Source organism: Periophthalmus magnuspinnatus, chromosome 4, assembly GCF_009829125.3.
Source record: "Periophthalmus magnuspinnatus isolate fPerMag1 chromosome 4, fPerMag1.2.pri, whole genome shotgun sequence".
Classification (NCBI taxonomy): Eukaryota; Metazoa; Chordata; class Actinopteri; order Gobiiformes; family Gobiidae; genus Periophthalmus; species Periophthalmus magnuspinnatus.
In genome coordinates, this window is record NC_047129.1 from 26,490,625 (window position 1) to 26,504,317 (window position 13,693).

General features: G+C 38.0%; 1 protein-coding gene across 5 annotated transcripts in view; it reads right to left on the bottom strand.

Annotated features, from left to right (window-relative positions):
* nlgn1 (neuroligin 1) overlaps positions 1-13,693 on the bottom strand; it is a 481,058-nt gene that overhangs the window by 412,822 nt on the left and 54,543 nt on the right. Inside the window, exon 4 of one of the 5 annotated variants that reach the window (XM_055221278.1) lies at positions 1,033-1,047. The exons of the other annotated variants lie outside the window; for them this stretch is intronic. Coding sequence (XP_055077253.1) covers positions 1,033-1,047 — 15 coding nt within the window. The remainder of the gene's footprint in view (positions 1-1,032; positions 1,048-13,693) is intronic. 5 annotated transcript variants of the gene reach the window in all.

The window sequence follows — 13,693 nt, forward strand, 5'->3', positions numbered from 1 at the left end:
GAGTTCACTGATCCGAAGGTTGCCGGTTCGAATCCCGCTCTCGACATAAAAACATCATTGGTTGAGCGGTGAGATCCACTGCCCCAGAGGTTAGCGGTGCGATTCCAGCTCCCACAGATGAATGTTGTCGTTGTGTCCTTGGGCAAGACACGTAACCCACCTCGCCCCCAGTGTCTGTGTGAATGGGTGAGTGGTTCATTGAATTTGGAAAAGCGCTATTTAAAAATGTGAGCGTTTACTACTACTACTGCTACTACATACTTTTTACTTCCAGTTTTATTCATTTTGTTACTAACTTTACTGACTTGTTTAGAATGATATTGAAACTACATCTATACAACTCTAACAGAAATTAAATTAAATTAAAATGGACATCTGCCACTAGAGTGCGCTATGCAGTTTTGTGTTGCTGTTCCTTGTCTTTGCGCCTCTACAAATACTGTATATTACGCGTATTGCTCGTCTCACAACCCAAAACAACATTACTGGATAAAACGTCCACTGCACTACGCCCTAAACAACAGTCGCCCTCTCCCAGCAGGTGGTCTCTGATATTCTAACACATTTACGAGTACAGACAGATGTCACACTGGGTTGAAATTACAAACACTGCACTATAAGCACTGCATTTTAAACCAAATCCCAATCCTCTCGGGAATTCCCATATCAAAGTCCCACTAAGTCCAACTGTGCTGTTACTTTTAAACTTCTACTGCTACAATTCAAACAGGGCTCACTTCAAATAAAAAACACCTCGCTGTAAACGCAATTATTTGATTAGAGTCTTCAGGAGGAACTCATTTTCATAACAAAGACGACACAAGGGTCTATGGGAACAAATAATGAAGAAATACATATGAGACAGAGCAGAAGGCAAAGTGAACCAAATGGATTTATGCAAGTTATAGTACCAAAGCAATGCATTTCAAGAGACTACTACCTTGTTATCGCTGGTATTAAATGGACTAGCTAAAGGTGTATTATGTAACTTTTCTGGTTAAGGGTGTGTGTAACAAACCAAAGTAACAGCACCTTTCACTATATGCACTTTAAATTGCACTTTGGACATTATTTGCACTTAAAAAAAAGACAATTGCACGAAAGGAATTTAAAATTTTGTCTGCTTTTACTCAATTTTGGATCTCGAGTAACATTTTCACTGAAGCTGCGTGTCCTGGAGTTGAAAGAAAACAAATTCAACTGCTAATAATTAAATTGGACATGTGCAATATTAGCACAATGCTTATTTAGGAATGTTTTTAAATGTGTTTGTTGTGTAATTAGTTGTGTTTTTAATGAATTGTGTTTTCAGAATGCTTAACTTACCCCCTGTGTCCTTGTGTCCAGGTGTCAAAGAGGTCCCCAGGGAAACAAGCTGCCTTAAGAAGGTTCCGGGGGCAGGACCAAGGCGGGGAATGTGTAGGGGGAGGCATGTTGGACATTTTAAAGGGTTTATGGGTTTTGACTATATCTGGTGTTTGTTTTGAAGGTTTATGTGTGTAATATATGTATAAAGTTAATTTGATTTATGGGTTTATTTGGTTTTATAGAGTTTTAAAGAGCAAATGTTATTTTTAACCACCCCTTTTTAGTAACACTAGTTTTATCCAGTTTGTGGGACAGTATAAAAGGCACCTGATACCAACATATTCCAGCTCATCAAACCTCCATTGCACAATACACTTTGTTGGAAAAAAAAATTAAAATAAAAATTGTGGACCACACCCGTGCTGCTGTCTTCTGTCCCACATCCTACCGCTCAAGGCCAGCCTACGTTACAGTGTGTTATTACTTTTCAGTGAATATTCCACACTTTGGCAGTAAAGTTATCCATCTTGCGTTCGTTCAGTTGCAGATATTGTTTTTGTTATTACTGTGAGTGAGCTTGCCTCTCCATAGAGCTGACCTGTAACTTGCTGGCTTGATGGCATCACCTGTTTGTCTCCATGGCGATAAATATGTTTAATACCTTAGATTCCAGGCAACACAATAACAACTCTATGGAGACAAGCAGGTGACACATTTTTATTGTCCACAAACCAGGAAGTAAGATCAGTGCTCTGTTAGCATACTAGTTGGTGTTAGCATTACATTGTGAAAAACATCAAAAATTAGGCTGCTTGGGAATAACAGCTGCATTGCGTGTTAGGAAAGTGAAAAATAAGTTTGGACCACTGCAAACTGAGTGAACTAGTTCTGTTTTTCATCATTGTTTTTGGAAAAGTTGGAAAAAAATGATGTAATTTCACCCTGACAGTAAATAAAACAGAAGAGACCTCCACCAAGGAATTTCTATCCAAGCCATGGGACCTAGACCAAATCTGTCCATGGGTTTCAGAATGATTAGGACCATTGTCATAATAAATTAAAACTAAATATTGTATCTTTTAAATGAAAAACATCAAAGTACAACATACTGACACGCTAAGCTATGCAGTTTGTTGAGTTTCTACTTCTCAGCCTGAACCAGTTACTCAAACAACTTTTCTGTCCAACCTATGGGATCCAGATCATGAATTTATCCATGGTTTTCTAAATGATGGAAATTAGGACTGTTGCCATAGCGATTAGTCACTTAAAACCAAACATTATATCTTTTATATGAAAAAAAGTCCTCAAGATGTACAGACACCGTGAGCAATGCAGTTTGTAGAGCCTTCGCTACGTTACCATGGCAATTTTCTGTCCAACCCATGGATCCAGACCATAAATCTATCCATGGGTTTCTGAATGATGGAAAATTATGATCGTTACTATAGCGATGAACCACTTTAAACCAAATATTCTATCTTTTACATGAAAAAAATCCTCAAGACGTGATCATAAAGCTACCTATGGTTTTCAGAATGATGCAAAATTATAATTGCTATAACGATTAAGAGCTTAAAAACATTGAATCTTCAAAAAAGTCTTCAAATATAACGCGCTAGGTAATATAAATGAAAGGTTGTATACTTTTTACTTGTTAGCCTGCGCCAGTCCCTGCCTAATGACTTCAAAAATTACCACAGAAGTTTTACCAATTTTACAAACTCAAATAAAGTGCCGCTATTTTCCGCGACTTAATACGCACCGCAGATAAACAGCTTTCTTGCCTCCTAGCTGGACAAATTACCTCCCTCCACTTATCTCTGCAGTGCTATAGATCTAAATGGGAATAACAGTCGCATCGCGTGGGCCGTATAGTACACAAATTACCCCCCCACGAGGGAAGAGAGGGGAGGACATTGTGCAAACTCCAGCTATAATTTCAAGCGCACAAAGAAATCAAATAACAATTGCGTTCTTGTCCGACACGCGCGGAACGCCATTAATTCCTGTTTTTTGTGAGCGCCAACAATTATCCCATTCATAGTAGCCTCCCCGCGAATAACTTCCAAGAGCTTATTGGAAAAATCCAGGTTGGAGACAGGGGCAGAGGCCAAGCAGAATGCGCTCTTTGTGTCGCTAGCTGATTCGCATTCAAACCGAGTGTCTCGCTAAAGCTAAGCACGACGGATGTGGTTGGCTAACGCTAAAGGTCTTGGCAGCAAAGAAAAGTGGACAAATTAAAGTAAGAGATTTCGAAGTATCAAAGACTATAGAAAGTTGTTGCGGAACTACTCAAGTAACTGATTGGATACAAACAGTTACTCGAGTTTAAGGGTTTAAATAAAAAAAGTTGTATTATATTAAACCAACTTTTTCTTCTGCCATGCTATAACATTTCCTTATCAAAAACATTCCTGGTTTTCCGAATCATTCATGCATGTTTGAGCAATCTAGTGATCTCTCCCAGGCGCTATTTGAACCCTCGTTTCAATTAGCTCAAATAATAGGTTAGTGTTGCTGCAGTTGGTCCGGTCTAGGTTCAGCAACAGTCTGCGCTCAAAGAATGAGGTCAGCTGACACCTGAATATACTGAATGACCAGGTTTTATTCCATCAATGGATTTTTTCTTCCCTGATGACACGGGCATATTCCAAGATGACAATGCCAGGATTCATCGGGCTCAAATTGTGACAGAGTGGTTCAGGAGCATGAGACATCATTTTCACACATGGATTGTCCACCACAGAGTCCAGACCTTAACCCCATTGAGAATCTTTGGGATGTGCTGGAGAAGGTTTGTGCAGCGTCAGACTCGACCATCATCAATGCAACATCTTGGTGAAAAATGAATGCAACACTGGATGGTTTATACCCTGTAGAAGTGCAATACTCAGGTTGATAGACTTTAATGCGCCTATAGAGAAATTTGTCCTCTGCATTTGAACCATCCTTCAATGACGCCGGGGGAAGCTGTCAGGAGCAGTGGGATCTAGATCTTGAGCTAGTCTCAGTCAGGACTACTTTAACTGGAGGATTTTACCTATTGTGCATGTTTTGAGTTGATGGGGGCGTGGTCAGAGGAAATCCGCTGAAATTCCGTAACCGTCTTGCTGTGATCCGAGAGAGCTAACCACTCCGCCGCAGTGCCAACTCATTTATAATCCGCAAATCCATTTCTTAACAAGGCCTACTCTAAAATCTTGAAATCTTGGTTAGATGCATTGAAATATAAACTAGAACGCCCCACTATGTCAACAAAAATCTATTGTTATTTCCGGATTGATCCTTGCGCTAAGTGTAGCCAAATTAAAATGCATAAACGTGGTGACTATTCTTGGAAATACAACTTCAGCAGACTCAATCAGGCCTCAGTTAGGTCTGAGTAAATGTAACTATGCAGCAAATCACTTCTCCCTATAAACGAGCTTTTAGACTGGAAAGGATAAAAACAGTTGGGTGGAAACTTTTATACTGTAGAACTTTTCCAGTAAGTTGTTGCTTATCCTGCATTACTGTACTTATATCTGTAGCCACAGCTGCCCTGGGGTAAGGTGTCGGAGAGACGAGGCTGCCAATCTGCACCACTGGCCCCTCTGAATCGCTCAAATACAAGCAAGGAGGGATAAGTGTCTTGCCCAATGACACAACCGCATTATGCACTGGTTGGATTTGAGATGTCGAACTAAATCATTATCAATTTAAAGTGCATAAGCCAAGTTTTCAATTTATAAGCAACGGAAGCATTTTTCTGGAAGTTTAAATGTTCATTAACAACATATAGGTGTAATTTATTTTTTAATTAGTCTAAGTATAACTATTTAGAGACGTTTTGACCCTTATTAATGTTATAGTTGCTAGGTAACAGTTATGGCGTTCGCTCTATCTGCAGCAAGTGTCCAACCAGTAATTAAAACGATAAACTTCACCAAAATAATAAAAAAAAACACATTTTTGAAAAGAAACGCAAGCATTTTTGTAAAATCGTTTACTATGTTTAAGTATGATATTTACTGTCTAAAAAACGTGAGAAACAATTAATTAATTTTAAACTATTTGCAGTCGTCCAAAGTTATAACATGACTAGTGACTAGTTTTGCCGAGACAGTAAAGCTAACAACAATTAGCATGCTAACAGACACTTCCTTATTCTGGGAAAATTAGGTACATGACCTTTAAATTTGTATTGTTTATTTTTATTCATCACTATTAGGCAATTATTACCTCATTTAAATAGTGTCTGTCTGGCTAGCTAGCATGGAAGCTCTTGGTGGCCATGCTGAGACGGGTGGGGAGGGGGGTGGAGGGGGTGGGCTGGTGGGAGGCTAATTGGGCCCGGAGCATGGCGCGGTGGCTATAAATGACCGAAATGGCTTGAGTGAAAAGATCCCGCTCGCAGCAACCGCATAAAAAGGTAATTAGCGGCCGAGGAAAGAAGCCGGCCCTTCAATCCTCTCTATTGTCCCATTTGAAAAAGAGGAGGAAAAAGTGAGGCTAGAGCGGTAATAAAGACTTAACCAGTAACAATTAGTCTCGGGTTGGGCTAATGAGAGAGGCCCAGATAAAATGTGGGGTGGCTAAATTTAAACAGAGCGGGTGCCATGCTTCACAGGGTGCCAGCCAGAGAGAAATACAGTCTGAGACCAAGTATAAATTGTAACTGCAACTTTTTTTTTTTGGCAAATGAGCTCCATACTGCCAGGAATTTCTAATTTGGTTTTGTAAGCACGGTGTTTTCTTTGCAATTAGATGGTTGAATGCCAAGTTTAAGCGACTTAATACATAGAAGTGTTACTTTATATCACAGGGTTTTGGTGCAATTTTGATGTTTTTATTTTTTGATAGGCGAGGTGGGTGTAGTGTCTTGCCCAAGGACACAACAAACCTTCTGCTCCATTTCTAGTTCAACCAAAAAAAGTAGATTTGAGTACACTTTTCCAAATACCTGCCAAGTCAACATAGTCTAATTCAAACTGTAAGAGTTGAACAACCACATTATGTAATCATCCAAAATGTAAAGGTCTATCACTGAATCACATAAAACTTTTGTCTGTAATCACATATCAACTGTAATTATATCAGATGTCTGTGTAAACCCTCAGTCGTCCAGGTCTGATCCATAACAAAAGACGAAGTTCAAATCTGTTAACTGGACAAATCGTTGTAGGAGTGAAGACGTTTCGCTTCCAAGCCGCTTCTTCAGTTCAGGTCAGATTACAGGTGGACACTGCCTTATATCTGAGTGTAAACAATAGGTGTGATAGTTTCAGAGTAGTTAGCTCCTCCCTTCAACTTTTGTCCAGTTGTCAGATTTGAGTTTGAGTTTGAGAAAGATTCAGACTCACAGACAAACTTTGAACAAATGTCTGTGTAGACCCTCGTCGTCCAGGTCTGGATAATCTGACCAGAACTGAAGAATGGATGAGCAGCGAAACGTCTTCACTCCTACAACGATTTGTCGAGTTGACGGATTTGAACTTCATCTTTTGCTGTAATTATATCAAACATGTTGTTGAGGTGGAAAATTGCCCACATTTAGTTTGAAACGCACATAATTTTTAACATACAGTTTTGATTACATAATTCAATGACATATTTTTGGAACTTTTGGATTATTATTATGATGCAGCGATAAACAGTCCTGCTCACTTCGAAGTCCACTCTGGTCCACAATATTTTTCCCATAGACTTTTCCAAAAAATCTAATATTAAGAGTTCAAAGCACAGCAGAGTCTGACCAGTTATGTGGGAACTAATATCCATTGAATTCAGCTAAATGTTTTAAAAAGTTACTGTTTATGAAGCTTCAGAAATACATTTGACTTCACAGAGCTGATTAACCCCGAACAAGCTTTCTAACTTTTAACATTTTTTTACACTTTTTTTTGGAAAGTTCATGGGAAAATGTCGTCACTGTTTACCTCCATAAGGGTCAAGAAAGACATAATGTATCAGAACACAAAAAACACCCTCGCTTGTCAAAATCCCTGCCTTTTTTGCTCCCTACCAAACTGCATTCTTTACACATTAGTACTCTGACACTTACTATACAACTCACGACGCACTAAATCACTTAAATGTTCCCTTGGAGAAGGCGCCTATCTGTCTGTACGCTCCATCACTGCACACGATTTATGCTACACTTTGAGATTTGTAGTAAGTTTTCTCTGGATGCTAATGGGATATTCAACATGGCTGTGAGCTTTTTCAAACCATTTCCTGCAAACTTTGTCGGGAGACGTTAATGAAAACTCCACTTGACTGAAGTGGTCCTTAATGGACACAGTCTGTTCGCAGAGAAATATGAAAAAGCTGAATATGTATTTTATAACTGCAATTTTAGTACTGCAGTGAAGTGGGGCATAGCGTCTCCATATAAGAACAGTAACAGTGCCATAAAAAGGAATATGGGCGTGTAGTAAACTTGAAATTTTAATATTTATAACTGGGGAATTTATATGGTACATTTATTTATTTATTTTTTTAGTTTTTCTAAGTAAACAGAATTCAGTTTTGCCTTGCCCTACCTGGATGACTGAGGGATATGCAGTGGTGGAAGGTAATGAAGTAAAAGAAGTAAAGTACTGTACTTAGTAGAATTTGTAGGTATCTCTACTTTACTTAAGTACATTTTACAATGGATACTTTTTACTTTTTATTTCACTGTGTTTCAGAGCAGGTATCTGCACTTTCTACTCCACTACGTATTTGAACTGGACTGAAAAGTAAGAAGTACTTTTTAAATGATTTGATGGGTTATTTTTACCATGTTTGTGGTAACAGAAGACTTTTATTGAACTAAAGTTGTTGAGTTCAAGCTTCGGCTTTGAGCAAACATAAATAAATACACACAATTCATGAGAAAAAATAAGAATTGATTCTTATTGCAAATCTGTATCTTTATTATTATTATTTTTTTAATCAATATCACTACATTTAACACTTAAACGGATTAACACTTGTGTGAAAGACTTTTTAATCTTTAAGTACATTTTTAAACTGGTACTTTAATACTTTTACTTAAGTAAATTGTTTTCATGTGGTGTGTAATTTAGCATTTTTGAAAGGAATTATAAATGTTGACCTCGTAGGAGTTGAACTAACATCCTTCTGGTTATATTTCAGTCGGTCAACCATCTATTCCACAGTAATGATCTATTTTACTATGGATTTCTTGTTTCACAGGGGGCATTTTCCACATGTGTTGACTTAATGATAAAATAAATAAATCCAAACATGTTTAAAGGGACTGTACCATTTTTTTTATACAGTAAAAAAGTAGAATTTGTCTCGCTTCAGTACAGATTATTGTAATAGCAGCTCTTAGGGTCAAAATGAGACCGCTGTGTGCTGTCCTCCTCTTAATTATAAAACATTTTACTGTCAGCGAACCAGGAAGTGCACTGTTAGCATGCTAGTAAAGGTTAGCATCACCGTGACTGGCCTCTGAATGTTGTGCAAAGCGCTTATAAACTCGATATAAACAAACTGAGGAACTCTTTCTGACCACTGCAAAAAGTGTATTTTTTCATGTTTTCAAGATGACAAAAATCTAATTAAATCAATAACATTTCCAGTTTCCAGCCTCTCTTGATCGCACTCATATTGATTCATAACTATCCATCCATCCATCCATCTTTATAGTCATCTTTTCCTCTCTCTAAATATAGATATAGCTACTCAAGAAGCGAGCATCTCTTCAGTGCTAGCATCCTCGCTAACATTCAACAGTATCTGACCCTTGCATTTAAACAATCAAGGCGCTAATTCAAAATACTATAAAAGAAAATCTCTTTACAGGTAATGCCCACACCGCTGACAGCTCCGTTTAATTAGATCCCACATTTCGCTATTCATGGGCCTCAGACAAACAATTCGTTCCTGATTTGAAGGACTTTTTGAGGACCCGTAGAGGACCTGTCCCCATTCAAAAGATATTATATTTTGATTTGAATTGCTTAATTGCTAAGACCACAGAGGAAGCTTGTTACAGCTTGAGAACCCATCAATAGAATGGTTAGTTCCGTACAATACAATAGTCCATTTAGCCGTGAGTCATGGCTGGAGAAGAGCGCACAAAGTCCAGCGGCGGGCAGGTTAGCTCATGGACGCTAAAGCCCGCCGTGTCATGCTAACCCAGCAGGCTGTGCAGTAATGAGGGGGCAATGAGCTCTGAAGCAGGCTATTATGAACACCTCGAGAGGAGAGAGCCCGCACGAAACATCCGACGGGGAATAAGACAGGAACAGGAAGAACTGTGCGGATTTATTAAAAATGGTGGCTTTTGTAATGTCCCTACCTGATCCGTAACAGCGCTGGAAAGAACAGTAGATGACACAGTTAGAGATGGGTAACTGCGGGATGGGTTTTATATCAACTAAAAGGTAGAAACTAAACTAAAAAGTGCAAAATGTACAGTACAGGTGTAAGAAAATATTGGAAAAGAAATCAGCATTTATATGGTGATACAAAAGTTCAGCAAATGCTACAATTTTGTTGCTGAGTCAGGAAGAGGAATTTAGTTAATCTTGTTAATGTATTTCAGCTGGATTTACTGTTTTGATCAATAAAAGGTGCACTGTGTAATATTTCTGTTGTTTTGCTGGAATCGCACTGCTAGTGGATGTGATCGCTCAACCAATGATGTCTTTATATATCGCCTGGAGTACCAAGCTGGAGGATTTACTACTCTCCTGTTTTGAAGTTGATGGGTGACAATGGAGCACCCACACAAAAATAACATGTAAACGCCAAATAGTCAAGAGTGCAAAAGACATTTCTCAACAACTTTTACCGGATTAGCTTGTGTATGGAAAGCGTTACTAGACATTTACAAACCTAAACCCGTTCAGCTTCTTCAAACATAGTTAAACTCATAATAAAACAGTGAAATACAAAGTCAAAGTCGAGAAGGTCCCGATTTTGACAATAAAATGGCAAATACAGTGTTTTCCGGTCTATAAGTCGCACTTTTTTTTCATAGTTTGTCCGTGGGTGCGACTTATACTCAGATTTGCAGTGAGATCGAGAGTAAGCTTGTTTTTTATCGTTTAGTTATCTGATTAACTGTTAATATCTTACGTTAATATACACCAGACATGTATTCAGTCGCGGTCTTTGCTTCATGTAGCTTAATAAATATAAATGTGTTACGTTAGCATGCTATACTGCTACTCAGCGTGTTGTTCTCTGTTTTATTGTTGTTATTATTATAGCTTATTACCTTTAAAGATAAAATATCTCGGCTTTTGTAATATCAATTTTCCCAAAAAACGTGACTTATATTATTATTTATTATTATGCATTATTATGCATTTTTTTGTTTGTGGGACTTATACTCCAGAGCGACGTATACAGTGGTCCCTCGTTTATCGCGGGGGTTACGTTCTAAAAATAACAGTATGCAAAATCCGTGATGTAGTCAGCTTTACTTTGTAATGTTTTGCAGCTGTAAAACCCCTCACCACACACTTTATACACTTTTATCAGACAGGCATTAGCATTTTCTCACATTTCTCTCTAGTTTAAACACTCTCAAAGTTCAAACCTCGTAGATTATATCATTCTTCCTCCATGATCGCTTTAAATTTGTTATCCACCGAAACACGCAGAACGTTTCATCGACATTGTGGGTTTTGTCTGGGAGAAAACTTGCAAGCAAACAGCACTTCAGAGTCACACTGAAATTAGAATTATCACATTTGGAGATTAAAACGTACTCAATATACTAACTCAAACACTATCAGAACACTATGGTCCAAAACGACGCAAAAAGGCATAAGACTGACTTCTGAATGTTAAATATGTATTCCGTTTAAGTCAAAAATGTCAAAACTAGCAACTGAATGACGTGTCGATCTAAAATCAGAGACCGCGTTCCAAATGACTGAACGCCAAGGTGAACATATCCACATGAGAGACCCAGTCAAACGTAATTAACCTGTTCAAATTGCACATTGCTATCTGTTTTTATAGACACTCCCACTCATCAGAGCCTGCGTTAATATTTTGCATGCTAACACTGTCTTACTGGTATTAGAGTCATTTGTTTGCGGCAGCGGAGTACTGCTCTTGACCCGAAGATTAAGGTTAATTTGACAAACATTTAATACATTTAATTTCATCTTTGTGAGAAGCATTTGAATTAAAACCATGCTACGTCAATGCTAGGAATAATTATGACCCCGAAGTGTTAATATGCAGTGGATGTATATAAGTCATGGCTACTTTACACTATGGCTAGCAATGATTAGCAAATTCTTGCGGATGTATTAAATATATCATTTAAATCCAAACATTTTACTAATTGTATGACTGAAATTATGAATTAAATCGGCCTGTACCCATTTTTCCAGCTACGTATTGTCCTGCCCCTGTACAGACATGTCGTATAAGCAGCTATTGAAGTCAAAATAAGTTTGCGGTGTACTCTTTGCACTCTCTGCTCATAAAGTGTTTCATTATCCAAGGATGAGGAAGTGCACGATTAGCATGCTAGTTGTAATTAGCACTAACGTAACGAAAAAACGCCGCTCTGATCGCTGAAATTTCTGAAAAGCGCTTGTGAACTCATCAGGGTGAGTAATTAGGATGCTTCAGTAATAAAAAAAACACCAATAATGAAATAAATTCCAGATCGATAATGCCATACTGTGGAGCATTCCAGGCAAAAACAATAACAACTCCATGGAGATGAGTAGGTGGGAGTCTTTATACCAAAAAAAGTTACATAGTGCACCTTTTACCAGTAGTGGAACAATTTTTTTAGTTGAGTAAAAGTACAGATACTGGAGCAAAAAATACTCAAGTAAAAGTATCACAAAAAATCAACAACAAGTATTAAAGTACCTGTTTAAAATATACTTAAAGAGTAAAAAGTAAAAGTATTTCATTCAGATTTTGGGGTTTTCTAAGGCTTCAAATGTAGTGATTTTGATCAAGATTTGTGCTTTGTGAAGTAAAAAGTATCCACAAATTTATTACGTAAAGTACAGATACCTAAAAGTTGTACTTAAGTATACTACTACTACTTACTACTTTTACTTGCTACGTTCCAGCACTGCCTTTAACGATCCTTAAGCTAAACAACACTGGCAACTGTTTACCCAACTATTTCCTGTTTGCCTCAATGTCGCATGTCCCATTCGACCTGTCCGACACGGCGCCCCCTGGAGGCAAAGTGGGAGCCCATGTGACAAGCTCGGGTAATTAGAGCCTTCTCACTCTGCGATCTCAATTAGCCTAGCGGTATGCGATGTGGCTACTTCTGCCGTACATGGAGGTGTTTAATGCGTTAGCGTGCATGGGGAGCTTAGCATGTGGAGCGCCTTGACAAGTATTAATTACACGGGGGCTACTGCGAAACCTGGCACCGCTCCCGAGAAGGACGGCAGATTAGGAACAAGACAGAGTTTTGGGGAAAATACTTGATCACAAAAGGAGAGGTTTTAAATCGCTGGAGTCGAAAGTAATTAGGATGCGCATGACGGGTTTTTGGGGGTTTTGTACTTGTTACCGAGTTTAGTGGGACGTCCTGGAGTGATGTAAAGAGCAGTTTTACATATAAAAATTGACAATGTTGCAAGGTTACATCTGTTTATACAATATATAATAAGAACCTGAAGATAATGATAAAAGACGGCGCATTTACTTACTTTTTTATGTATTTATTTATTGTTTTATTGATCCAGTTGTTAACTGTGTGACAATAGAAATGTGATCATGTGATATGTTTTGACCAATCAGTGTGACGGTAGCTAGTGTGGGTTTTAAATAATTCCCTTCTCTCGTTTAAATGCATTTAACTAGTTGATTCTAAGCTAATTAAATCGCCTTGTACCCATTTTTTTCATGTAATTGAGCAAAATGTGTCTCGCCCGAATAAAGATATATTGGAAAAGCAGCTCTTAGGGTCAAAATGAGACAGCTGTGTGTATTTTAATTTAGGATTTGATTGCATTTGTTGAAGAAAAAATTACTTTACTAAAATGTTGAAATAGGAATACAGTTTTGAAGTCTTGAATATAACTCGCTTTGTGCACAACAGCGCCTGGCAGCCTCAGTGTTAGCGTCACTACTTCCTGTCCAAGTCTCTATGAGGTTTTTGCCACGTCGCGATAAAATTAATATATATTTAAAGATAAGTCAGTGGACAGTGACGTGAGAGCGCACGTCCCTGACAAAGAAATGAGGTGAAAACTTGACCTTTATGTTTAGAAACGCAGGTGTTTGTGTGTGAGTGCTCATGCTAAATTTGAGGCATAAAAACTATTAAAATAACACCACAAACTGAAATAATCTATATATAAAAACAACTCAATAGTCTTTACATTAATCAATTTTAATTTTAATGGGTTGTTTATTTTATATTTTAAGTTTTTAATAA